Source organism: Anticarsia gemmatalis, chromosome 1 (assembly GCF_050436995.1).
Source record: "Anticarsia gemmatalis isolate Benzon Research Colony breed Stoneville strain chromosome 1, ilAntGemm2 primary, whole genome shotgun sequence".
Taxonomy (NCBI): domain Eukaryota; kingdom Metazoa; phylum Arthropoda; class Insecta; order Lepidoptera; family Erebidae; genus Anticarsia; species Anticarsia gemmatalis.
This window is the reverse complement of record NC_134745.1, coordinates 5,285,888-5,313,619: the sequence shown is the minus strand read 5'-3', so window position 1 is coordinate 5,313,619 and position 27,732 is coordinate 5,285,888. Positions and strand designations below refer to the sequence as shown.

General features: G+C 33.5%; 2 protein-coding genes across 4 annotated transcripts; both read left to right on the top strand.

Annotated features, from left to right (window-relative positions):
* Positions 1 to 9,709: 9,709 nt before the first annotated feature.
* LOC142973060 (adenylate cyclase type 2-like) lies at positions 9,710 to 24,516 on the top strand. Of its 3 annotated transcripts, none has more exons than XM_076114620.1 (20): positions 9,710 to 9,805; positions 15,291 to 15,476; positions 16,451 to 16,597; positions 16,844 to 17,009; positions 17,278 to 17,480; positions 18,297 to 18,446; positions 18,645 to 18,763; positions 19,405 to 19,549; positions 19,776 to 19,912; positions 20,167 to 20,316; positions 20,645 to 20,789; positions 20,915 to 20,989; positions 21,210 to 21,346; positions 21,650 to 21,820; positions 21,904 to 22,216; positions 22,290 to 22,653; positions 22,744 to 22,922; positions 22,993 to 23,257; positions 23,341 to 23,465; positions 23,541 to 24,516. In XM_076114620.1, the coding sequence occupies exons 1-20, from the start codon at positions 9,797 to 9,799 to the stop codon at positions 23,997 to 23,999; spliced, it is 3,645 nt and encodes a 1,214-aa protein (XP_075970735.1). In that variant the 5' UTR covers positions 9,710 to 9,796; the 3' UTR covers positions 24,000 to 24,516. The 3 variants fall into 3 exon arrangements, with proteins under 3 accessions (XP_075970735.1, XP_075970727.1, XP_075970743.1); XM_076114612.1 differs by having other exon boundaries at positions 18,291 to 18,446; XM_076114628.1 differs by lacking the exons at positions 9,710 to 9,805; positions 15,291 to 15,476 and having other exon boundaries at positions 16,489 to 16,597; positions 16,894 to 17,009; positions 18,291 to 18,446.
* A 980-nt stretch (positions 24,517 to 25,496) lies between these two features.
* On the top strand, positions 25,497 to 27,634 carry LOC142973053 (uncharacterized). The gene is made up of 4 exons (XM_076114599.1): positions 25,497 to 25,649; positions 26,015 to 26,259; positions 26,482 to 26,629; positions 27,398 to 27,634. The coding sequence occupies exons 2-4, from the start codon at positions 26,041 to 26,043 to the stop codon at positions 27,499 to 27,501; spliced, it is 471 nt and encodes a 156-aa protein (XP_075970714.1). The 5' UTR covers positions 25,497 to 25,649; positions 26,015 to 26,040; the 3' UTR covers positions 27,502 to 27,634.
* The last annotated feature ends 98 nt before the right edge of the window (positions 27,635 to 27,732 follow it).

Sequence of the window (27,732 nt, the reverse complement as noted above, 5' to 3'; positions counted from 1 at the left end):
CATTTCTAAATATACACCCCCCAACGTTTCCCGCGCACCCTATGGGCGCAACGCGTGTACCATGCAATTTTCTATAAATTTTCGCATAAGCTCCGAAGCCGCGCTGTCAAAAGCTGTTTTTGCTGGAGCTCGCCCTTCGTGTGCACACATTTTAATTGAATTAAGTATAATGCGGGATTTTTAGACGAAAGTTCGGCATAAACTCGCGTTATATCACCCGTGCTGAATATAAATTTCTTCAGAATTGGATATCATTTTATGTTATTTGATTTAAAATTAACCGCTTCGGGAAAATCAGTTGACATTAAAGGCATTCTGAATGACAAATTACTTACGTTAAGCTTTGAATTATGGTAATGACCGCTAATTTGGTACTGGTAAATTGCTACATTATTCGAGCTAATATCATGGGCCGAAGCGCAGCGCATTTTTTGTTGGAGCGTCGTCGATTTTTTCGCGAATTCCCAAAAGTCATTAGATAGAAGTTGTTCGTTGTAATCCGTGGAAAGGAATGGAAATCGTCAAAGATCATTGTCCTTTTGTCTCAGTCGAACGAGCTCAGTACATAAACATTGTTTCAAACTTTTAATTGAACGACATGTTTGCTTTGCTATATTAAAACAAAGTTGATTTTATTATTAGTGAATGTGAGTTTATACAAGTCAGAAGTCATGTTATTTTGCTATAAATAAACTCAATCTCGGTGATATTCTACATGAATACATTAATGTATAACAAGGTTTACTTGGGAGTAGTATTTTCAGCGACCTAGAACATTTCGACCGACAATCACTTTGTAACAATTTTAGTATACTTTCAGAGTCAAGAAGGTGTCCACTGGCCAGCAAAGAAACAAAAGTAAAGCTTTATAAAAACAATATCGTCATTGCGTCTGTGTGTGTATATTTAATAAATTTAAACACCACATCGTCAAACGTGGGACGTGCGGCGTTCGTGCATTTTTCACGAGTTTCCGACCACCATGACCGACCTGAAAATTATCACTTTTATTACCCATTTTCATTTCCGAATTACGTATTTGTTTTAAATTAATTATGTTGTTACAAAAAAAGCATAAGTCATTTTAAAAATAACGCTCTACATATAGTTACCGCAACAATTATCTAGATTATATACTATGGATAAACTTTATACATGTATAACACCATTAAGCGTTAAGCTGTGTATATAGTAACACCAATTTTACAAAAAAATATAGCTTCCTTTTCCACACATTGTACTGTCACCAACAAAAGTGATCGAACAGATCAAAACTACATAGCGTGGAAACGAATGCAATACAAACCTTTTTTATATTGTTTAATTGTACGCTACAGTGTACAGGAGTTTTTTTTTTGTTGCGGTTTATAGTACGTTCATATACTAGTGTCAAACTGTTGCCGGATTTCACTTGAGAACATGATTACGAGCCGTGTTTCAAATCGCATAGCGAATGATAGTAAACTTATTTATTTAAAGCCATGTTTCAAATCGTCTGGCAAATTATAGCAGACTTATTATAAAAACCACATTACATCGAAAATAACAAGTGAATTCTATCGAAGTAAATAATAAAGTATCATCTTAATATTAGATACAGCTTCATCCGCATCATGACTTTTTTCATATTATTATAATTAATCGATTCGCCAATTTTTAGAAAGCCTATTGACAGATTTTGCGACTTCTATTTCAGTGACAGCGTTACATGTATATAGACAATAGAGATTCTTCTACTTTTAAAACATAAAGCCTTATGCTGATAGCTCCATCTGATTTTTCCATGAATATAATTATATCCGTATAATCTACTAACCTTTCAAATTTTACCCAAAGTCGTTGTAAAGTTTGAGGTATAGGAATGCAAAAACAAGTGTTAACTAAACTTCTAGTCATTTAAAAACGAAAAATTTAAACTTATAAAAGAAGCCAACAACTAATTCAATATAAAAATAGTAAAACTATTTGATCTAATTGCCTACTTTTATTATCTGTGGACATCTACATAGATGAAATTCGTTCTGGCTGTTCGCCGAGCAGTTAAAACAATTAACCCTCTTGACGACAAAGGCGCAGTACTGATGTCAATGTCTCTATTATGGCACTGTTTCAATTCATTTTAATATCAGGGATATTTTAATTTCAGTGTTAAAAACGACTACACTTTTTTATATTACTTTTGTTGACCTTTTCAACCTAACAATTAGGTATATTATTAACAGTTTTTTTTTCGGGGCCTATTACTGTTTCATATCTTACGCGTTGCTAGCTAGCTTGGCTCGTAGCTTAGTTGACGACAACCGCGCGAATCTGAGGTTAAGCTACGCTTGCCGAAGTCGTTAAGTGGGTGGGTGACCATCTTATATATATATATATATACATATCGAGTCCCTCCGTGTTTCGAAAGGCACGCTAAATGTCTGTTAGAATTTGACTGTAACTGTGATGACTATTTGAGGAAGATCGCAAAATCTTACTGATTGAAGAGTGTCTTGAAGACAATTGAAGACTCAGAAAGAGAGTTTAAAGTTTCCTCGAATACAAGTGCTCTTTTTTGTTGCGATATATTATATTTATTTCAAAAAACCTTTACAGCTTTTCAGAGACTTTTTGATCGGTAATTTATTGATGATTAACCACGCAGTGTACGATAGCCGCAAGTGTGACATTTATGTTTCAATAAATCATTATCGTTTAACTATAATGAATTAATTAACAATGAACATAATTCTACACTATATAAAATGACTTCTACTATTATCATTATACTAGCTGACCCGCGCAACTTCGCTTGCGTCACTTATGAGAGAATGGGTCAAAAATTTCCCCGTTTTTGTAACATTTATTATTGCTACTCTGCTCCTATTCGTCGTAGAGTGATGATATATAGCCTATAGCCTTTCTCAATAAATGAACTATCTAACATTGAAAGATTTTTTAAATCGGACCAGTAGTTCCTGAGATTAGCGCGTTCAAACAAACAAACAAACTCTTCAGCTTTATAATATTAGTATAGATAGTATAGATAGACGCACAACACAAACAATGAACAATCGTCTATGTAAACTAGACATCTGTATAAAGCGGGTCGTGCCTCGGAAGGTTCTTACTTGGAGTTTTTCCGTAAAAACCTTGTACTTACTTATTATTTCCTTTATTTACATTCAAATGAAACGAAACAACTTTCGCAATTATACCGTCCGTACGTAATTTACAAATCTTCGCATTCTTAAACAAAAATAATGGATTGCACGATAAACGAAAAGTTAGATTGGAAACAAACTTGTTACGACTTCGCCAAAGAATATTATTTAGTTAGTGACAATGCTAGGAAAAAGAAATACCTTTTGCCTACTTTAACTAATGTTTGGATGACCTACTAAAGTAAATGTCTGCATAATATTATGACATATTTGATATGATTTATAGCATACATTTGGCTCGAAGTTCTTTATATTAATATACACAAGATCAACTATCAAAACATTATATTCAGCACAGTTATTTTGATTATTTTCAGAAGCATTTATTTTTATAATAGGGGTTTAGATTTCGTACTCGCTGGTAAAGACGTTGTTCTTTAGTAGGTACGATCGAATACGTAACAGAAGAACGAAGAATTTGTGTACCCTAGAAATTGATACTTCGCAATCAGCAGTCATAATAATATTCACAACAGCATGATCAGTGCAGGATTTAAAGTATCAATTACTTATCCTTTATAATATCTTCGGAAAAAAAGGGACTCAAAAAAATAAAACCTTGTTATCTAATTTGATACATCGCAACTTCAGGCAATAAGTTCTCATCTAGACTGAGCTAAACATAATTCAGTACCTAATAATTAAAATCGGCTCACATGATGACTAGGTCACCACAAAGGAAGGCTTGAAAAACACATAACCCTCCTTTGCGTCACGCAGTAGGGTAAATATAAGCTAAAAGCATACCGACCACTTGTAATACCATATTATATTCTTCGTATAACCTACACACGAAAGTTCCTTCCCAACATGTGATGTTCGACGATTTCTTGACAACTGACCTCGACCTTCAAACTAGAAGTCAAACAAAGTTATTATTACGTTAGATAAAACAATAAACTTGTTCATAAAGAAGCAACTGTATTGTATTGAGTGTGGAGTATGAACGTAACTTTACTTATGATAACTTATAAGCACGTATTGCGACGCACTCGCCAGCTTCCGCGAATATCCCAATGTAGTGGTGCAATAGATGTATGAAAGAGAAACATCTAATAGCAAACAAAAAGTTTTTAAGCTATTTTTTTAGGAATGTTATAATCTAGTTGCTTTGTACTTCTGTATCTCCTATCGTCGACAGTTATTTTAAGTTGATTTTTCCATAATCTAATTACGCCGAAACTATCACCACTATATGACACATCGCATTCTAATTAAAACAGGCTAGGTACATTCTAAATATATTGTTACTACGACAAAATTTTGTAAACTAAAATACTATAGACACTTAATGATTCAACCAACCTTTTGTATAAAATTATTTCTATCGGCATTTCATCGAACACAGACCAAAATTATACACATCCAAAGCATATTTTTGTGTGTCTTATACGAGAATCAAAGGTTAAACAGAATAACTTTATATTTACAAATAAATAACCGCGACGTAATACAGAAACGAGTTCCACGATTTTGTCCCAAACTTTGTCCGTTATTAATACTTCAGGAGGTCCAGAATTCGACGTAATTTGTTTTTCCGCGAAACTCTGATAACGGTGGCATATCAAACTTAACTTAATTGCGCTGACAACTTGTTCAAGATCTTCAGTACTTACATAAATATTTTACTTGACAACGGTATTCCTCAAGAACTTGGCTTATACCTAATTTATTTATACCTACTTCAAGAGATGTAGGCATTATGAACCTTTAATTAACACAAAATATTATGGTTCTTTGAACTTTGTTTTAAAGCGGTAAGAAGACATGTCTTACAGGAAATATAAAACATAATTGCCTATTCTTATAAGAATAATACAGCAAAGAAGTCTTCTTGTTAGTACTTATTGATTCCAATTAGAAAGGATTATTTTCATCACGATATTACTCTGTTTCTGCTAAGTGAACGATACCATACACTTTGCCTTGCAAGAGAACTAGGGACTAAAACCTCGGCTACCAAAGAACCCGGCAACTACGATACTTCAGGTTTAATTTAAAAATCTAACAAAATCCTTTTGTATTTTTAGTTTTGATGTAACAATAAGTTGTATAGAAATTAGACATTTATACAATACAAACAGAATATCCGAACAAGCCTTAAGGCATATCCCTAATTTAGGTCGTAACATAAACATGTTCCGGATCTAGGGCCACTAATAACATACAGAATGGAATATCCTAAAGAAATGTCTACTCATTTTTGGCATTATCCCAGACTGTTACAGACACAAGTATTGAGTATACAATACATATACATACAGTTATATAATAATACTAGCGGCCCGCCCCGGCTTCTCCCGGTTTAAAGAGTTTTTTAACAAAAAGCTTTTACACTTTTCATATAGAGACCGTCCTCTTAAATCACTATTTCTATTTAAAAAAACATTGAAATCCGGTTTAGTAGTTTTAAAGATCTAAGCATATACATATCAATACATGCATACAGGGACCGCTCATGTGGGTAAAATAAAAATAAATGGATTTGCAAAAGAAGTAGTCTTTGTGTTATTCAGGCGTTTAATTAAGTTAAACTTCTGTGAACATTTTGATCCGTTGAGTAGTTTATTTAAAAAAGTAATAAACAACCTGGCAAACTCTCACATTTATCATTTGGATTTATGTTACAGAAAGATTTAAATACAAAATATTGATAACTAGCCGCCACGCACAATTTTATTTATAAATATTTTGGAAATTTAAATAAAAAAGCTAGTACTTAACAGCCCGGCTGCTACTGAAATAGCCTTTATTTAACGCAATAAGCAATATTGTTCTTAACCGCGCAATCGAACCCGTGTCCTGGCGGATAACCAGCAGTCGTACAAGCTAACAACCGAACTTTTTATGTCTTCATTTAATTCAATTCGTTTGGTCACTTATCTTAGTTTACTAAAACACGAATATGAAATGTTGATCCAACTTCTATAACTGAAATAAAATTTTAAAAGCCTGAAATATGATCTCTATTCTCTAAAGCTCTGTCTGCATTTAAATTAAAATTCACGTTCACATTTTTGTAAAAGAAACCCACCTAAGTAAATCGTTACTTAACAGATTCGAGGATGTTCCATCTTTATTGGAATTAAATAAAAAACTACTAGTCTACCAATAAGTAAACTAATTTAGAACTTTTCGACGAGGTTTACTACTACACCGCCATGCCATCTAGAGTTCGGTTTTGTAAACTCTATTCAGCTATTTACGTTATGAAGAATCCGCGACGCTCTTAACAATTGCCGTTAGAGGGCAGTCGCATCAAACGCTATAAGGACTATTTTTTTTTCATTTTCTGCTATTAATAAATTGCTTTTTTGTTTAATAAATGTACATTTAAAAGGTCACAAAAGGTTATCTATAAGGATTATAGGATTATCATTATCTTAAGCGGATATTAACCGATTGTAGGAAAAAATAAATACGGGCTATTACGTTTAACTTAAGTAACAATTCAAAAGAAATTTATAATCAAGACATAATCGGCTATTTTGTTCAGTGGCAAGTTCACCATTTTATTAAGAAAAAGGAGAGTTACATAGGGACCATCTCCCTATGTAACTCTCCTTTTTCAATAAAAACAACAACAAGGGTTACAACTGACGCTAAAACCTCCAACCAACTTCAGTAAAAATACATTATCTTAGTTTCCTGTGCAACATTAAACTATAATTTAAAATACAAATATCTTCTACAATACAACAAGCAACAACAAACTCTTAGTAACAACTACAATACACAGAATTGCCACTAAAATTAGCATAGAACAGAATATAATATGGAAACTAGTGTATTTATTATAGACGTTCAAGTAACGAGTATAATATAATGAAGTAAACGAACTTCACAGCCAATTAGAGGCAGCTGTATAATGTGTAAATCGTAAGCTTTTCTCACGGGTCCACAGTGTACGCACATTTATCAAACCATTCGATATCTGTTTCCGCTCCCTTTTTTCTGTTTGACACTTTTTATTGTTTTCCAATTGTCACACACTTTCAATCAATTATGAAATTGTATATGAATGAAAAAGACAAAACACTGTTTAGCTAATTAGAGCTTATACTTAGTTATTTCGTAAAACGGTTACCCTTTTATTCATAAAAATATTATATGAAGTTATAAAAGGCTTATAAAGTGTTTTGTTTCTTTCACTCCTTAGCGAAATGAAAAAGAGGAAACATATTATTATAGTAGCTTTTTAACTAAAATTGGTTTATAGTGTGTTTATGAATAAGAAGGTTAGTATTGAGGACACACTGGTTATTTAGAGATAAAACAAGAAATTTCAATTCGTAACCGATATTAGTTGACATTACATAAAAACAACATATTTTTTTATTGTAATGTATACATGCGTATTACAATATCATGGCTTTTTTGTAGGGGAAGGCACTACTCCGCTTTCTTCATCAGTCATATTGTGATACAAGATGCTTTTCTGTATTTACTAAATCTACACAGAAAGGCAAATATAAAATTTGAGGCGCCCGTAGCCAGTTGCGCTCACCGGTCGGTAGACAATCTGTGGATTAAGCAACCTTTGGCGCGGTCATTACATTGATGGGCGACCGCATAGTGGTATTTGAACTGGGCGTCTCCGTGCTTCGGAGGGCACGTAATATATCGGTCCCGGTTGTTGTCAATCAAGACAACAGTCGTTAAGCCACGTCAAAGGCCTTTGGGCGGCTTGAACAACTGTGACACTAGGTTGACCACTAACCATACGACAAGAAGAAGGCACAGAAACAATTTTAAAGATGTGAATTAGTCAGTGTATACGTATAATTTAAATTCACATATTTGCGTTTACTATCTGTTAATGGATCTTTATGCAGTTAAATTTGTTATGACTATTGCAGTTCACAGGAAGTATTTACCTGCAAAACAGAGTTATCGTAATCGCTTGTATAATTAAACTAAACTGATAAAACATTGATATTCACCGTTCTTTAACAAATTTTATTGCAAAGGTATGATTCCGATTTCGATTAGTAGAATGGACACACCCAAAAATAATCGGAACAGGAAGTTTTTAAATCTCGTTGCACCTGCCATATGTATGTTTGTTTATCTCTATTGTTATTTTACCGTGATTTTACCGTAATTAGTTCCTTGGTGTTATGGGTCGATAGATAAGTAAGTATGAAAACCTAATTATCTTCGGTATAAAACGTATGTAACTGCCAATTTATTGAAAGCATTTCTGTCTAAGAAACCAATTTCTATAGGTAATACAAATTATAACAAGGGTTTAGTATAGGTAAATTATCTTAATCCTAAATCAAATTATATTCAAACACCTATTAGTACACAATCACAGTAATAACTTAATAAATATATATCCCATTATGCGTTATCAGTGGGGCATACATTCTTTCGAGTAGATACTCACTTATCTAGGAATTTGTTAAAACGGAACTAGCTGAGTTCAAAATAAAAGTACCATAAGAGTAACGTTTTTCACTTTTAAAGCCTGAAAACTATAGAATTGTATAAACTCAATAACAAAAAAATGTCTGCATTAAATAAAGAAGGTACTTAATTCGTTATGAACACTAATAGCTACAGATTGTTGTTGAAGCCTGAAAACTACTGAAAGGGGCATTGTTAGTGTGTAACATATTTTTATTAACAAGTTTTAGAAACTTCGTTCGTAACGAGACATTTAGTGAGGTTTTCGTCAGTATTGAGTTCTAACACTGGTGTGATAACAATCAATATAACTCAGAAAACAAAATTGTTCAGTAGTTTCTCAGTTTTCAAGAAAGCAAACAGTGTACGATGAAAATTATTTTCGAAGTGCAGGATGGCGATGTAAGACATATTTTTATTCCTTTTTATGCTTGAATAATTCCTATGATAAAAACTAATATTTACTTTTTATTGTAATCCAAAGTCCAATAATATACATACGTTTACTTTTTAAATATTGTATTGGTAAGATGACCTGTCATTACTGCAGTGATTGATTGATGAATTATTGAAATCATTGTTTATTTATAAATCCTCGTTTTAAAATTTAATATGTCCGTTTATCTTTAATTATAATAATTAATTAGCGTGCTGGACAGAAGTTATTCAGATCGATCACGCCAATGTCCATAAAATCAACATCAATTTATGAAAGTCATGTGAAAGCATCAGAGCAATAATGAAAATCTCCAAATAGGTTCAAAGCAGCTTATTACATACTGACAGCTGACATACCTACTAAGAATCTCAATATTCACCTAACTTAACAAATCACATGAAATAAAAGATTAAACGAGCTTTTTCATCTTACAAGAGTCCAAATACGTAAGAGATAAGGAGACCTTTAGAATCTGAACTACAACTAACCAGTATCGACGAAATATTTCTAGTCATAATTCATCACACAATTGAATCACAAATATATTAATTCTTTAATCTTAATCACAATCTACACATACCAGTGTTCATGAAGTGGCGCTTATCAATTAATCATTTTGCTTTGATAACGTGATAACTGGTAGTCAGTCAGTTGTCTGCGTTCATTGAATACAGTGTTTTGTGATTTTGTTTTTTTTGTTTTTTTTTCTCTTTTGTGATGACTGTGCGTTTTAGCTGACATTATGGAAATGGTAAGTATTGAATCTAAATATTTGAATTACGAATGATAGAATTTACAGCCAGTTTAATTATATTTAGTTAGATCAGTTGACATAAAGACTGTGTTTTTTATTTTTCTTTTTATACCTTTTTCCCGCTCTATTTGTGATATTTGCTAACTGCCACTACTAGGTACTAAGAACTAAGAAATGAGACTTCCTCTAATAGTATTTAAGCTTATCAAATACATAGGTATACATGTTTCCAAGGATGCGATGGCTATCAGATAGGTATAAAGTTTTATTTCAGTGATTGTAGCAGATTGTAGTGTTGCATAAAATTGTTGTTGTTTGTGGAGTGTTATTATTATTTTTTGTTTATTAATACCTATGTAATATTGTTTTATAAAGCAGGCAAGGCTCCTTAATAAGTATTAGAGATAGATTGTTAAAGGTTATAACATATTTTTTTCCACAATTTAAACTGTTACTTTAACTACCTATATAGTTATTTAATTGTAGCTTTGCTAATGGTCTGTGCTTAGAACACTAGAGGAGAAAGCAAGTGACCATATTATAATGATAACAATCAGAAGTTAGAACATTGCACAGCTTGCGAGAGCATTTTCTAGGATACATTTCAAAACATGAGTACTTTTAACATACATAACCAACTTAGAAATTAATTTTAAATACATTATATTCAAAACAAAACTGTGTTAATCTATTTAAATAAATGACTTTGAAACACGTGTGTATTGCAGCGTGTTGTTTTCCAATAAGCGTTATCAATATGTAGAAGGATAACACAGGTAGTTAGGGCTGCCACGACGATCTTGGCAATAGAGATTGAATGGCAGTGGCCCGACTACGAGCGTCAATAGAGCCGGCCGGTCAGACATGTTCTAACTAATAAAGCCTTAGGTAGAAACGTTACACAGTTTTGAAAAGCTATTGTTTTGTTGTTTGGTTAATAATATGTTTGTAATCTTATCTTTAAAGTACGATTATGTGTATGAAATAATGTAACTTTCATAACAGAAAAAACAAAAACTATATGTTTTAAAATAGAAAAATATTTATCATTTCTTTTTCATCAATAGGAGCACGAAATAAAGAATGGCCTCATTTTTACAAATTAACTGTTCTGACTCGCTAAGCGACGAGAGCAATTAAAATGTGAACCGAATGGTGTGAATTTAATCTGAAATCTTTCTATGGTTATAATTCTTGGTATTTATTGGTGGCAGCCCTGGCAGTAGTTTTGGTGATAGCCATATCAGCTGATAGGCATCTGCTTCTGTCGTGATTCGTTAATAGTATACTTTTCTATTGAGTGAAAGGTAGCTATAATTAGAAAACCTTCAATTGGTGCTTGGAACTTTTCAAAGAAGTTTGACGTCCAATACTTTGAATATTTTTTATAAGCAATTTTTAACCGAAAGCTAAAGATAGTTGTACGACAATTTCAATGCATTTATGTATACCTAGTAGATTGCAATTACCGAAAACTATTAAGTATTATTCTATGATAAAAAAAAGAAACCCATCCTACGTCTGGCACTCGAAGCGTAACACCTGCCTCGTTCGGGAAGATACATAGGTTAAAAAAATATGTAGAAAGAGAGGCTTGAATTGACTAGAAATTAACGAAAGAATAAAGTTAATATCTTGTTGTAAATGTATAACTTATATCTATAAAAAATACTGACCCTAAAGTTGAGATACGAATACCTAATATAATACTATTTTATGTTTCCTAAACAACACAATAGAACGACTATTCGGAAACCAATATTGTACTAGTCCAATAATCCGTTGAGGTTTAATTCCTAGAAATCTGTTTACGATACGCGGGCCATATTATTATTATATTGGCCGATAAGAGAGGCTTTGTACTAATCCGGTTAGTGATTTTATTATGAACTAGTATGAGGGAATCACAATATGTACCTACGAGTATATAATTATGATTGCTGATTAGACCACAAAGTACAGATAGAAGGCTTAACTTCTACTTTTGTAACAGTTGAAGGTATTTTAGGCATAGTTTAAATTGATTCCTCTGTGTTATAGCATTTTATGAGTGCTATGTATTTATCTTCTATATATTTAAAACTTTTCTGTAACTGAGTGAGTGACTGACTGACTAATGGACAACGCACAGCGGAACTGCCCAGCGTAGAAAGTTGAAGTATGATGATTGCTTAGGGAGATTATGCGTAGAAGAGTACAAGAGAGGATTTTTGGAAATCCATCTCGAAAGGGGGACAAAAAGCTAGTGTAATATATTTTTTTATACCATTACTCTGTTTTACAAACATTCAGAAGTAGTAGAGCTCCATCATCAAAGATGATTCATAACGTACAGATTTTTGCCAAACACAGGGCACTGACCTCCCATCTCCCCGTTCTGAATTCAGTTGAGCTTTAACCTTTCCACATAGGTTCCTTGATTAAATTTTCGATTGACTACTGACCTATAGAGCTAAGGTTATACCTACGTTACGGAAATGAAATTCCGAGTATCTAACTGAACATCATTTTCGGAGAATGTCGAGATAAATTGACGACTGCCTCCGTGGCGCAGTGGTTTATGTCGCCACGTCGCGCCGCTACCATTGGGAGGTGGTGGATTCGATTCCTACACGGAACAATTATTTGTGCGATCCACAAATACTTGTTTCGGGTCTGGCTGGACTTTGTGAACGTTTTTTGTATGTTTGAAATGTCCCCGCAACACAAAAGCAATTCTTAGTGCGGGAATTGATTAAAAAAGGGAATTACGCATCGAATACGCATTATAAATCATAATTTTCTTAAGTATTTCTTCTGAAATGACATATACATATAAAAACACTTATGACTAACACACATAAGTACCGTAAGTTAACAATAACTAAACGTTATGTTATCAGTTCAATAACTTCGAACGACATTTGGCTGTCTCCAGTCTAAATATTTTTATTACACTTGCCCGGTTAACTGATAACTTTCATTGTTGAAACAACAATGGGAAGTATTTTCAAACATACATTACAAAACAAAACATTAGATATGTTACAGATAGCTATATTTATAATCTTATGTTATTACTCACCTGACATCATATATTGCAAAGCAGAATGATTCGCTCGAATTGGTGTTATAAATTTAATACTGGTATAAGAATGAAAACACCATATCACTTTTGGTTTATAATGACTCAAATTGAAAATCTTTTTAAGCCGGGTAAAACATGCTATTATGTCGGCGCGGCGAAGCCGGCGAACCTGTGTGACAAAATGTATGGATGTGAATGAAACAATGTTCATAGCAAGTAGCGTTCCTTGGTCTCTGCGTATCCCTATGGAAAAAACGTGTAATTTTATGTATGTATGTATTCTATTCTGAGTCAAGACTTAGATAACTGGACTTTTATCTTCGACGAACTATTGCAATTTTAGTATTAACTCAGTGGTTGCCTCAATAAATGTGCGTGTATAAATATATACAATATTTTACCCTTTTCTTTAACGAATTTGAATAACGTGCGGTCGGGTTAATGAAGTGAATACAAGCCGATGATACATTGTAGTCATTACTTAAAACAATAATAATTTACTGCGAGCTCTCTGCAATGCGTTACACGCTTCGGTTGCTGTTCCGACGGTTGCACTTACCTATGTATATTTTATTATTGAAACCTATTATTTATGATGCAAGTAGAAAGCATCTGCTTGCGATAAATGAAGGGCTCTTTTGTAGACTGCATACTTTTATATTTAAATATATATCTTCCTTGGAACTACAAATTTTCTAAGTTTTACTGATTTTACGGTAGGTACTCAAAGGTATTGTGCTTTAAATTTTTGCACATTCAGATACAAATTCGTGAATAGGATTATGTTAAATGAATCCTAAGTATAAAAGAGAACAATACAAAAGAGTGCACGATTGCACTCGGATTTAGGAAATCCTCTCTGCAGTCGCAGCGTAGGTACAGTATAATCAATGTAAAGTCCAACTACAAAGAGACAGCCGAAAACCATTACGTCCCTGCGTAACCTGGCCATAAACGAAAATTCGGGAACGTAGCTTCCCATTATTTCAACGAATAAAGCGAAGCTCCATTTTCCATTTATTCTCACACTGTCCAGTAGTTTTCCAGAGGGAATACTGATTTTATAACCCGAATATCGAAATAGGATATTGAGATTCTCCTCCCAAAATTCGTGAATGCACACGCCGCGTCGTGCATTGTACACATAAATAAAGCACTTTCCATTTTATACGCTTATACTCGGGTACCGTGTTGTGTTCTGAAAGAGGCTTACGATTTCACACGTAGTTTTTTGTACATATTATTTTGCTTGCAGAGCTGCACTTAGCTTGTTTTACTATGCCTGTTGGGCTTCGATTTTTCCTTGCTATCTTTATGGTGTATGTTACCCATGAATAAAACATATATTTTCTTTTCGTTAGTGTTTATGCTATGTTGTGCAACAATCTGGGTTATACCAAATGCTTTTGACATTAATGCGTCTAACCTTTATCATTATAATAATATTTAAACAATTTACAACGCTACTCTATCTTGACCCATAGAGTACATTATATACTATTTTTCTTATACGAACAGTATTTTCATAGTCTTTACATTTCTACATTTCACGTCTTTAAAGATTTTTAAACTTTTACCAGAAGATTTCTTTCACAATCCTTTAAGACATTTTTTAATTTCCTGTTGTGGCCAGTATAAATCTCTGTTCTATATTCATCTTGAGAAAAAAAAAGGCAAAACAATACAACAGTTAGTACAATTGTTATAAAGGGGAATATTCTCTAAGATTGAGGCCACGAAGGCGCCAATGTCTATTATCAAAATGTTGATCGTTATCTGCAGACGAATTTACATTGATTTAACAAAGTAAAACAATGTTCTAGCACATGCAAGAACATCGCGATAATATTGGACATCGTTCATGATAAAATAAATATTTTTAATATCTGAAGATAGAAATGGAATAGACTGACAAATTACAATGACCGACAAGTAAGGTCGAGTATATATAGTTTTTTCGGGCTCTATTAATAATAAATGAAGACTCATTAGCAATTAATAGTTCTTACGAACGTAATAACTTACCAGTGATAGAAATGTCTTACAATATTTCATTATTATGAGTTGCAAATACACGATGAATGTTCTTCTTAATAATTCAATATACTCGTACTTAAATCTAGATTAGCTACTTATTCACGATCCAATATTTGATATATTTCACCAAATCTTTAACGCGATCCCCTTCCACTATCTAAAACCAGCTAACTATTATATATGAAAAATAATATTAGCGCCTCTAGCGTTTGTAAGAGAAACTATTTTTGCAATGCATTTCGAATGTCAAACTCTCTTTACTCGATAGTATCGACTTTAGAGAATGCGCGCTTCTGATTCACATGTATAAACAGAATCTGTGAATGAAAAATACAATAATAAAAAAATGGTCCTGACCATGTTTTTGTTTTTCTTTAGCAGGATGAGCACTCCGTTACCCGGACAATGGGGTCCGTGGTACTACAGGTCGGTGCCCTGGAGCTACTTGCAAGGTATTCCATGAACTCTGGCAGGGCGACCAGTCTTCTGTCGTCATTACACGAATTCAGAATACAAGAGGTGGAAACGGTTGGAGGAAAACAATGGAACTGGAAATATTTGAGGGTACGTTACGGAAGAATTACAATAGCACTTATTATTTAAGTATAGATGACTAATGTTATGATAATAATTGACCGGATAAAGGAGTGGCTCTATAGTACAAGTATAGCGATAGCGAAGTTATGGCCTCGCGCGGCCTTTCCTATTGCCCTAATAGAAAAAAAAACACAGTTCAATCTCCTTACATATTTGATACCTCTACGTCCAGACTTTCTCTATTATAAAGAGTATTCGCAGTTTCAGGGAAATACACATAAAGTCAATACCCTGAGATAATGTTTTTCAACATTGTTATTTTCCTGCAACGGCGATATCAACACGTGCATTTGTACCTTACCTTGCTCACATGTTACACAATACGTACTTACGATTATGATAATGCATATTGACGCATCAATAATCACGACTAATCCAATTACAAAACATTCACATTTTAATAAGTAGCTATAAATGGCATGTGGTTATTATCTACCAAAAAAATAATAGATAAGAAAAACGCGCCCATCTGTTATTTTTTTTTTCCTTTTATTTCATTTTTGAAGCAAATTTCAACAAAGCCAGTATTTTTCGATAAGTCTTTGTTTTCCTATTACACTGTCTCATCGTTGGGTACAGAATTTTCTGTGTTACTTTTTAAACATTATATTCCAGTACAGTTAAGATGCGCTTCCACTACATCAGAATCGAAGCGTAGGTACCATACGGACTTCTGACACTTTGTAATTATGTCTATGAAACCGAGATGCCGATCTAGTGGACGCGTACGCGGACGCGATCTACCACAGAAATTAATATTATACAAATCCGTATATTCCGTACGTTTCGATTTGGTCGCAGTGGACGCGCCGCAAAAAAAAACATTTACAGACGCTTATAATTACTGTGTTAAAGAACCATTTATAATAATATAATCAGTTCAAGTTCAAGAATTATAGGAATTTATTCTTTCATGTATATGTTTTTCTCTCTTGTTTCAGGACCAGTTTGACCAGAAAGACTTAGAAGGATTATATAGGAAATACGATGACAAATTAAGAGAGACTCTCATTTATATTTATTTATGTTTATTAGTATTATTTTCTACTATACACATCATCTTAGTTATTGTAAGCACATTTTTTGAAGTAAGTTGCTATTTCGCATATTTTTCGTAATATAAAAATAATAACTGCGATTGCCACTACTGGGATACCATTTCCATACTTAGTAACTCTCACAAACAAAATAGATTTTCTTATCAAGCACTGTATTTTGTTAATTTAACTTATCGTTAATCTACAAATTGTAATAGTCCCTGTATTAACAATATAATTAGGAAATCTTCAACTTTGTATGCTCTAATTTGATCTCAAGTATGTGCTACTTTTCAGCAAATACAATCAATTTCAACATATTTAACAATGGCGATGTACATTTTAAGGATAGCAATACCGGTGCTATGTCTCTGGAAGCCGTTGTACGATCCACTCAAGAAGAAATGGTTTTGGATGCCGATATTAGTCACTTTTATCATCACATTGGACCTTGTTATTACTGGTAATTATGCTGTAATATCTTTAACTTTCAAAATATACTTTCCCGACATTTTCCGAACGAGTAGAATTAACATAGTCACACCCCATTAATTATAGCTAAGTGCTACATGTTAAGTAGATTATATAATTAATGTATTACTGATAAAACAGACTCCAAAATCAGTAAAGAATGACTAATAACTGAAGCTGCCAAAATCAAGGCAGAAAATTGACTTGACTTCTCTATTCGCATTCCTGAATTACGAAACTCACCTTGCCATTTTCCGCAGATGTTGCTGTTAGCATCTACAGTTCATTCGAAGGTATTTCTCTTCGTCCTGCATACGCGACCATGGCTCTACTCTCTACATACATATTCTTGCCAATGAGGAACAACTTCTTGGTGATCTTACTTGGCATCTTCGTCAGCACCATCTATGTATTGATCTACGCATTCTTTACGTACGACAAAAGTCCGCATATGAGCGCAGTGGTAAGTTTCGTAGTTTTCTATAGTTTTTTGATTTTGTATAGTATTTTTTTCTTAGGTGGGATTGGAACCGGTTTTGTCGATGGCACAGAAATTTATAATGCTCCATAGATAATATTTATATATTAGTACAGTAGTTCTGGGGAAGCCATAAAAAGCTACAATGACCGCCCTACTTTTTACATTGATTAACTATGAGACTTTGTGTAAAATATCACTCGTGTCGCATGGTTGCTGATCGACTCGAGAATCGACGAAGATTTCTTAGTTTGGCATTGTGGTTGCAAGGGCAGCATTTGAGGTAGATAGCTACCGATAAAGGCCGTGCAATCTCACACGAACGTGAAGCAATTACTTAGATAAATAATCCACCACTAATCCCAGTATAAAATAATAAATTATGCAAAAAATATGATGTAACCGGGCATCCCCCTGACTAGCTTTGTACCTAAATCAATGGCTTTTATCGCAATCATCATAAAGTTTAGTACTTAACATAACATCATGCAATAGGTATGTGCGTTTACTTGGAAATGGTTTATTTATAGCTTTTCGATTATTTACTGACAGGTATTATGAATCATGAATTATAATAGTTTTTCAGATTAGTTGTTTCTGATGAAATGTTTGTACTCCTTAAACATTTCTTTAGAGTTCCGTGCCCAAGAGGCTAAAACGAGGCCTTATTACTGAGACTTAGCTGTTTGTCTATCTGTCTGCTTGTCTGTCTATCTGTCATAATGAGAATTACTCTTTTTATTAACCTCCATACAAGTTAAATATTATCTATTTGGGTGTTATTCCTCAAATCAGTTTCAGGTATCATCGGACATAATATACTTGATCGGCGTGAACCTGATGGGAGTTTATTTTAGACTCATGAATGAAATAGTAACGAGACGATCATTCTTAGATCGAAGGGCTTGTGTCGAAAGCACGTTACGATTGAAATTTGTGAAAGAACAAGAGGTAAGAAACGCATTCTTGATATACCTACCGTTGGTGCAGCAAAAAAGTTAAAATATTTTTATTTTACTTATTCAGTCAAAGTTCCATTATACGCTCACCAAACTATGTACTTCTTTATTCATATAGCAAACTATCCTTACTTTCTTTTGTGAAGAATTTAATTCACCGTTTTCTCATTTATTGTAATACTTTCTACAGGAACGTCTCATGATGAGTATTCTACCAGAGCATATCGTATCAAAAGTAAGGCAAGATATCAGGAACATGTTCTTAGGACTGGATGCTCACCCCATTAGCCGCAATATGAAGTCTTTCAAGTGAGTTTTTGAACATGATCATTATTTGCTCTCTTTAAGAATCCTTCATCTACACAAGGAAAATAATCCAGTAAACAAAAAACTGTGATAATAGTAGAAATCCTAAAAACGATGGCATGCATACAAAGTGTAAAGATTCTGTATTTAAACTTCTAATATTGAGAAGTTGACGCAGGTTTTAATTAACTTAGTTTTAGGCTTTACCTTGTCTAAATTCGCTCCCATACATGACAAAAGATATGACTATGTTTTCATTGCAGATTAATAAATTTTTATTTAAGGTCAACCTTCACATGAGCCCTCTTAATCTGTCAGATAAGCAATTATCAATTACAAAATTTACGCAATTAACCGTTAGGGAATCCCCTAAACATGTTTATAGAACACAAACATCCGGCTTTCATAAAAGAATTTAAGTTTAATACTCATAAAATAGGTACACTTTCTAGTATTGGGTATATTAGAAGGCAATATCTTTTGTCGCTTTTGAAAAGTTTAAAAACAACATAAAACCCATTATGAACATTTGCACATTATGATCTACTGCAACAGAAGCGCTTTACAATATTATAGACTTCAAATAACTAGGAATCCAGTTCATCCATCAAATATAAATTGTAAAACTCGTCATTATTTTACAGTCAGCTTTACGTAGAAGAACACGACAACGTGAGCATTCTATACGCAGATGTAGTGAACTACACAATGATATCTACGTCACTATCACCAATGAGAATGGTGGAACTACTCAACGAACTATTTGGACGTTTCGATGAAGCATCTGAGGTAAGTACTTAGGTATTACCTTTTATATTAAGACTGAATTTAAAATGAATCTAAAACAAATACAGGTAAAAAATAAGATTCATAACCCATCATCGTTGAGAACGTCTTAGGTAAAAAGGAACTAAGTCGAGATACTGTACTGGTTACAAAAGGTACAGTAATATGATTACTGAAAATTATAGTTTCCTTTGTTGCAAATGCAAGTTAAAATACTTGTTTGTTTTAGGAGCATGATGTGCTGAGAATCAAATTCTTGGGTGACTGTTACTACTGCGTCAGTGGTATACCAAAGCCGACTGTGCACCATGCGAAGAATTGCGTAGATCTTGGACTGGAGATGATACATATCATAAAAGATGTAAGGTACGATCAGACATACATTCATTTTTATTTCGTATTTCGTCAGTCGCTGTAGACCTTTTTATACAATTGGTGTACTGTTCCATAGAGATGGCTATTAAGATTAAATCATATTTCAAAAAATCGTCTTCTAAAAAAAAACTTTATTGAATATTAGCTACCAGTATTTTGTTTTTGTGAAGATTAGATAGATGTTGATTAATTTTGCAGTAAATTTTAGTTTCAGATAAATTAAATAAATTTTCTTTAATTTACAGAGAAAAACGTTCATTAAACATTGACATGAGAATAGGTGTTCATTCTGGTAAGATCTTAAGTGGATTAATTGGCATCAGAAAATGGCAATACGATATTTGGTCTAAAGATGTCACAATTGCTAACAAGATGGAGTCGACGGGCAAAGCTGGGTAAGAAAATAACATCTAAACTGTTTTCTCTTTCGACAAAGTCTCAGTAGTCTAAGATTTACTTACATTATTAATAATGCAATGAAATCTACAATATACCAATCTAGATTATTCTATTAAACATTTACTTTCTTTTGTATACATAAGTTTCTGCAATAATGTACAAAATTATTTTGGCGCGACCTAATGATAGAAGAATAAAGATTGGAAGTCGTGTAAATCGCAAAACATAATGCTATTTATGCCGTGATACGTGTGATAAGAAAAATAATTTCATTGTTGATAAAGGCCGGTGACATAAAGATACTATTCATAATATTTGTTTCAGCAAAGTTCACGTGACGAAACAAACATTAGAGTTACTTCTGGATTTCGCCAGGGAATACATAATTGAACCGAATTTTGAATCTCAGAACGATCCATTTATAATGAAGAATAAATTAGAGACTTATCTACTCTCAAGACCGACAAGGGTAACATTTTATAATTCAACTTCGTAGAAGCTTCATAAATCTAATTACTTTCATCACTATATTGTAATAACTTGTAGAAATAGTAGCAATTAGAAATATTATATTAATCTAAGTGTTTTTTTCAGCCGCTTGATTATAAACCTTTTCGCAGAGCGTCTGTTGGATTCAACAAGATTATTACAAAAAGTAGTACTTCTAGAGTAAGTGCGATTTTATTTATTTTACACATATTATTATGCAATGTAGCAAAAAAATACCAGCACAAGAAAATTTTATTTCTGATATTTACAATAGATAAATATGGTTCGATACCATTTTCCACAGTGATTCTTTATAGCGTTACAAAATAATAATTTTAGAGTTATTTTGAAAGACTTTATCAACCAATAATTCGCTATATTATTTATGTATTTCCAGTAGCGATCGGATAATAGAAACTCCAATAATTTTCGAAGGACGACAACCTTTATGGATGAGAATTTAGTAGAGTATCAACAGATGCTTAAAGCGGCTGACGCACAAATGGCTAAGGAAATTGAAGACATGACTAATGGCAAGTAAGTGGAAGTCCCCAAAATCAATTTGAATAATATTACAATAGATTATACCGTACCTACAGACACGCCAAAAGCTTGTTATTAATTCAATTTTACTTATTATTATCACGTAATCAAATCTAAAATATTTTCAGTAAAAAGATTCTTCCAAGTTAATTATCTGTTCTAGAATGTGTGGGCGCGAGTTCTTCAAGATTTTCTTGGATATTTTTCATACTTCGATCTGAATACTAAAAAGCGCCATAGTAACTAAAAGCTACGATTTACTGTTCGTCTCCATTTAAATAATTTAATTTATTTCAGGGAACATTTCCGAAATGAATCAAAATTGAACCGGTTTACGTTAATGTACAAGAATTTCCCTTTGGAGAAGACGTTCCTTTTACTACCAGATCCACTTTTCAAATATTACATTACGTGCTGTCTTGTTATCTTATCGCTGATTTTATTGATCAATGGACTGACTACAAACTGGTAAGGTTTTTAAAATTTAATAATCTGATAAGTAGTATGATCTTAATGAGTAAATAGTTCCTATATATCTCTATTTTTTCCAGGTTAGAAGATTTCAAATGGTACACTTGGATCATATTTGGCACTCTCGTCCTCGTTCTAATTATAATGCAACCCTTCACATGGTTCCAGTTCCTCTGGACTAAGTACAAAGGCTTCGAAGAGCCCAGAAACGATTACCTCCGACATGTTTACGATATCTCTGCAAGTATCATAAGATCAGCTAAAATTAGAACTGTGATTTATCTTTTAATAAGTGTTGGACTTGCTGCTACATCAGTAGTCACAGTTATTGGTTGCACAGAAGTTAAAGTTCCTGATGCTGAAACTGTTCTTTCGAACTGTATCTCGTCGTGGGTAATCACATTTTCTTGTTTTCTTATAATATTTGAAAGTTTTCTTCGAGTACTGATTTTTTGTTGCTTTCCAGCATGTGACACAGTGTTGGGGTCTAGCTTTACTTCTGAATTTCTTGTTCAGTAGAGTGTTCTTCATCTTCAAGTGGATCGTAGCTGGCGGCATGACTATCTTCTACTTATGGGTGGTCTGGGAGATCAAAACTTCGTTCTTCGCCACCGATACTACATGGAATGTTGGCTTGGATCCCAGGATATCACACACTTTGTCCGTCTGTATCATAACATTTACTTTATACTGGATTGATAGAACTACGGAATATAGGAACAGACTTGATCACTTATGGCAATTGCAATTACGTGAAGAACAAAAAGAGGCAGAAACTATGTTGAAAGTTAACAATATGCTTTTAGAAAATATCCTACCAGCACACGTGGGTAAGTCCCTTACCCGAATAACAAATGAAAAAAAAAAGATACTGACATTGCGTGTGCGACAAAACTAAAACCGTCGTTTAAATTTTTCAGTGCAAGTGTACCTAAACTTAAACCGGTCTTTGGATGAACTTTATTATGAAAAATACGACAACGTAGCCGTAATGTTTGCATCGTTGACTGACTACAAGTTGGGAGTTGGTGGAGATGCTGATATGAGCGACAAATTTCTATTGAGCATATTGGATGAGATCATATCAGATTTTGACAGAGTAAGTGTTAAATTCTTACATTTCTGTTTGTGTTTTATTGATCGGGAAATTTAAAATTATGAATTTCCAGTTGCTACTGGCTGGGTCATCGGACTACAAAGTGGAAAAGATAAAGATGGCTGGTTGGACGTACATGGCAGCCTGTGGGTTAGACCCGAGCAGGAGAGAATCTATGGATTCTATTTCAAACCATCTACCAAAAGTAAGACAAAACACTCCTTACAACCGAGCTGTGGTGTTAACAATGGTGGAATTTGCTGCAGCCATGATGATGCAACTACAAAACTTTAACCGTGGTTCTTTTCAAAGTTTCGAAGGACTAAGCCTAAGAATTGGTAAGATTGTTTTTACACATTAACATAATTTATTATCATTTTGATTTGATTGGAATAATACCATGACTTTAATTGTTGTTCAGGCATATCAAACGGAGAAGTAGCCGCTGGTGTAGTGGGATCTCAAAAACCACTGTATGACATTTGGGGTCATGCTGTGAATATGGCATCAAGAATGGATTCTACTGGGGAAAGTAGCAAAATACAGGTAACAGACTTTCTAGAAAAACTTATTTTCGTACATAGTCTGAAACGGATACTTAATGAGTCGTTCGTTAAACAGGTAACCGAAAACACAGCAATAGTTTTGGATGAATGTGACATTTTGACAACGTGTCGAGGAGAAACCTTTGTAAAAGGAGCGGGTTACGTCAAAACCTACTTCGTTCCACTGGACGAAAACTTCAACTTAATCAGAAAAGAAAACAGCATGGACTTTTACAGAATCGAAGATAGAGCTCGGTACTACAATATGAGATCGAGCATGTTCAGCAATTTATCCGATGGACAGGATAGCTATCGGTACACAATGTACGATATTAGGAAGATGTCTCTTGATAGTGAAGGCAACGAGAGTTTTGTCACTGAAGCAAGAACAACGCCGACTGACAGGAAGGTATCGATGGACAGTGAAGCTAATTGTAGCTATGTGTCTGATATAAGAACTGTCACACCTGAAGATAACGACGGTTACACGTCAGATGAATGGGATGTTAACGATGTTAAAGAAACTCGTTGCTGACGAAACGCCAATTTTTGTTACTTAAGTGTAGTTTTAGTATAAGATTCCACCTGATGTACTTCAGGCCTCTTGGTATTCTCGAGCCACAAAATGGCAACAAAAACTGTTTTAAGAGTCACAAGTACTAGTTCTATTTCAAGAGTCCAAAGGCCTGATAAATACGTATTGTGATAGATGCTTATAATTTATTTACTAGATAGAAATAGGTGTAGTTTAATTATATTTATTAGTTTTAAAATTTAACGACTGTTTGGTTAGTTGTGTTTAGAGTTACTGTTTAGATCGTGATGACTTGGATTCAGTCGTGGAAAATTATGACGTGATTTTTTGTGAGCAGTATTTTGCGTAAGAATATTACATAAACGATATTGAATTTGTGCACATAAGTGGGTTGCCATGGCTCGAACTTTTATAAGCCAGCCATTTTTAAGAATATAATTTAAAGATATTCTAGAAAAGATTATTATTTTTGTAAAATAAGTTATCTTTTAATATCTTCCATCTCACCGAAAACTGTTTGTAGCAATACTACCTCAGCGATTGAAGAAATAAATAAGTTTTTAAAGAATTGAAGTTTTATTGTTACAGAATGTAATTGAAATTAACTTTAATTACATAAGTAAGAATTGATACCTAAGGACGTGTCAAGTGTAGCAAACCTTAATGTAAAAATACACCTTCAAAGTTATATGCATAACAACTAAAATATCATTGAAGCGGTGAATCCCTACAAGTAGCAGAAGTCGTCAACATGAGGCAGACATTTTTTATTGTTGCTTTTCAGTAACAACAGAAGTTTTTTTCAAGAATTCACACAATTGTGAGCAAAATTAGGGTCATGTAACTACAACAGTTACTTATTTTACAAATAGGTACCTTGAATAAGAAAAGCGACTAAGTTAGTAGATAACTAAGTATTTTAATACTAACCCATTTTTAAAGGTCAGAATTACTATCTGATAAGTAGTCACACAACAAAAGCTTTTTATTGCCGAGATATAGTACTAAATCCTTCAAGGTTTGCATTTTATTGGCACTTACTCATCGTGTTGACCTAGAATGGAGCCTGCATTTGCGATAAGAGAGACTGCTGGCCAACAGACTGTATAACTAGGTACTAGTTGACACTAATATGAACAACGAGGTCACAATTTTATGTAAACTAGGAATAAAAAAATGCAATATAATGCACTGTTATCTCGACTATGAATCATAAAGAAATTGCTGATGAATTTGATTATTTCCGTGACTTCTCACGAGCAACCAGCTTTCGCGAGACGGAGATAAAATTACATTAAGTACCTATATGTATAACAAATATTTTGTACGAAGTTTACGAAATAAAGTATATTTTGAATTAAAAAAAATAATTAGGGCTAGATTAGTAAGTTATCTTACCAGAGATGGCTTGTGAAAACGGTCGTTATAGTCTACGTAGCCGGCAATTGTAAAATCAACAAAATGTTATACTCAACTGAAACAAAACAGTGCAGATTAGTACGTAAGGCTTCTTTCTAGAGCCGCAAGCTATCTACTTAGCCGCCGCCCGCCCCAGTGTCCACCCACGGTTCTAATGGCTACCTCATAACTCGCAAAACTTCCAGTGTCACATCATTTGAGTATTATTTGAAGGACTTCCAACACTTTCTGGTAAGTAGACTCCTGTATTTTAGAGCATTTTACTTTTGGTTTAAGTAAATTTTATTCGGTAATCGCGTCACTTAATTTTCACCTTCGCAATATTCTTACCGTTTTATGCTTTTCTGATAAATTTTCTGTTGTATATTTCATTTCCGAGTTATTTTTGTTTTTCTTCTTATTTTGAGTCATGATCCTTCGTGATTGTTTGTATGATTATACTGACTGCAACGACCAAACAAAATGAAAATATCGTAAACCATGCTAAGATGAATCAAGTTAATTTAATTTTTAAGTTAAAAATATTTATCGACGGTACCGAAAATCAAGAAATACGTTTCGAATAACCTAGTTCTAATACTTTTTTATTGTTTTAGCAAACAAAATCTTACTACTTATCAAAATGACTGAAGAACCAGAATGTCAGCTCCGGCGACGACGCACATCGGCCAACCCAAACCTTCCTTTGAACCTGGACGTAGAATATCTGGTGAATGATAGCGACCCTGACTACGGGACTCCTTCACCTAGCTGTATAAAGCGCTTAGTCAACACCAAACAAAAGTCCTCGTCTTCTGCACTTCTTGACTTTAAGAATAAGCAGCAGTCTTTTGACATACAGGTACGTCTATTTTTCGATTGTGATAAGTACTTACAGATGCAGGAGATTAACTCACCAGAGCGAGATAGCTGTTGTCTTTTCTGAAACTAATACTATGACTTGTGCAATCCATATTTATTGTTACAAAATGTGTGAGACTGCAAACTTATAGATTACTCACGTTCAAGGCGTTAAATAATTAAATAATAAGTTTGAAGAGCGAAATTCATTCATCATTTATAGGTGGAAGAGTGCGAAGAAGAAGAAATAATAATAGAAAGTGAAGAAGAAATAGATGAAGCTGATGAGAATGGGGAGGCGTCATCTGCTAGTCGTCCCATCACGCCAACGCCCATACAAGACTTCGCTGCCAATACGTTTTACACTGAAGGTAAAAACATCATAGTTTGCGTTTGAAGACCCCACCCAGCCAAATTGGAGTACCTTACTAGAATGCCGAGCCTTGAGGCCTAACCTTCTTGAGAAAAGGACACTCATAGAACAATACCGGGTCATTAGTTAGTGTTATTTTTTGTGCATAGAAATTTTCAGTACATATGCCTTTTGCTAACATAATAGTTAGTTATTTTTCGTTAGTCTCTTCTGTTCGTATTTGTTTGGTCTGCCAGGTCTGTTTGGTAACATTTAAGCATAATTCAGTTGCAGTGAAAATTTAAATACATCAAAATTTTACCGACAACAGACGCTTGTTTTAACCGGGTCAAGTGAAGGTCATGTCCATCTAATTTAATTTGAATGTAGCAGTACAAGGCTGCCTTGCGCGCCGGTAATCCCATTATGCAATTATTCATAGAAGAAAATGTTCGTTCGTGACTTTCAATTACGGAATTTAAATAAATCGATAGGCGACTTTCTGTCCAAAAACATTAAGGTACCTACTTGTTGCTCGGTGTATTTTCAATCAGTTGTTCAAGACTTCACAAATTTTATTTTGTATTAAAGTATTCATATCTTCATAATAATAGCAGTTGAGATAATACAAATGGAGAACGGCATTTAAGTAGAACAGAGTCGCCATTTTTTTTATCAACTTAAACTTACTTTAACTGTAGCCAAAAAATGCTATAAGCATTGTCAAAAAAAGGCATCAATCGGTAACTGGAACTTTTTTTCAGGCGTTGATCTTTTATTATTTCAGGTCCTCAAGCTACGGACTTCTTGAGAGTGAAAGCCATAGAGAACGACTGTTACACTGACGTTTCGGACGCGGACACCGAAGACGAAGAAAACGTGAACGAATAAAATTGAAATTAATCACAAAAATACTCATTAAAATTATAATTATTGTATGCAAATTATAATTTATATATTGACGCTTTTGTAAACTTAAGATGAATTTGTGCAATCGCAAACCTAAATATATTTAAACGCTTTATTGTTTTGTATTTATTTCGTATGATTCCAGTTTTTAGACAATCACGAAAGATCCTTCCTTTCGTCAAAACAATATGATTAAGATGAGATTCGTCTATC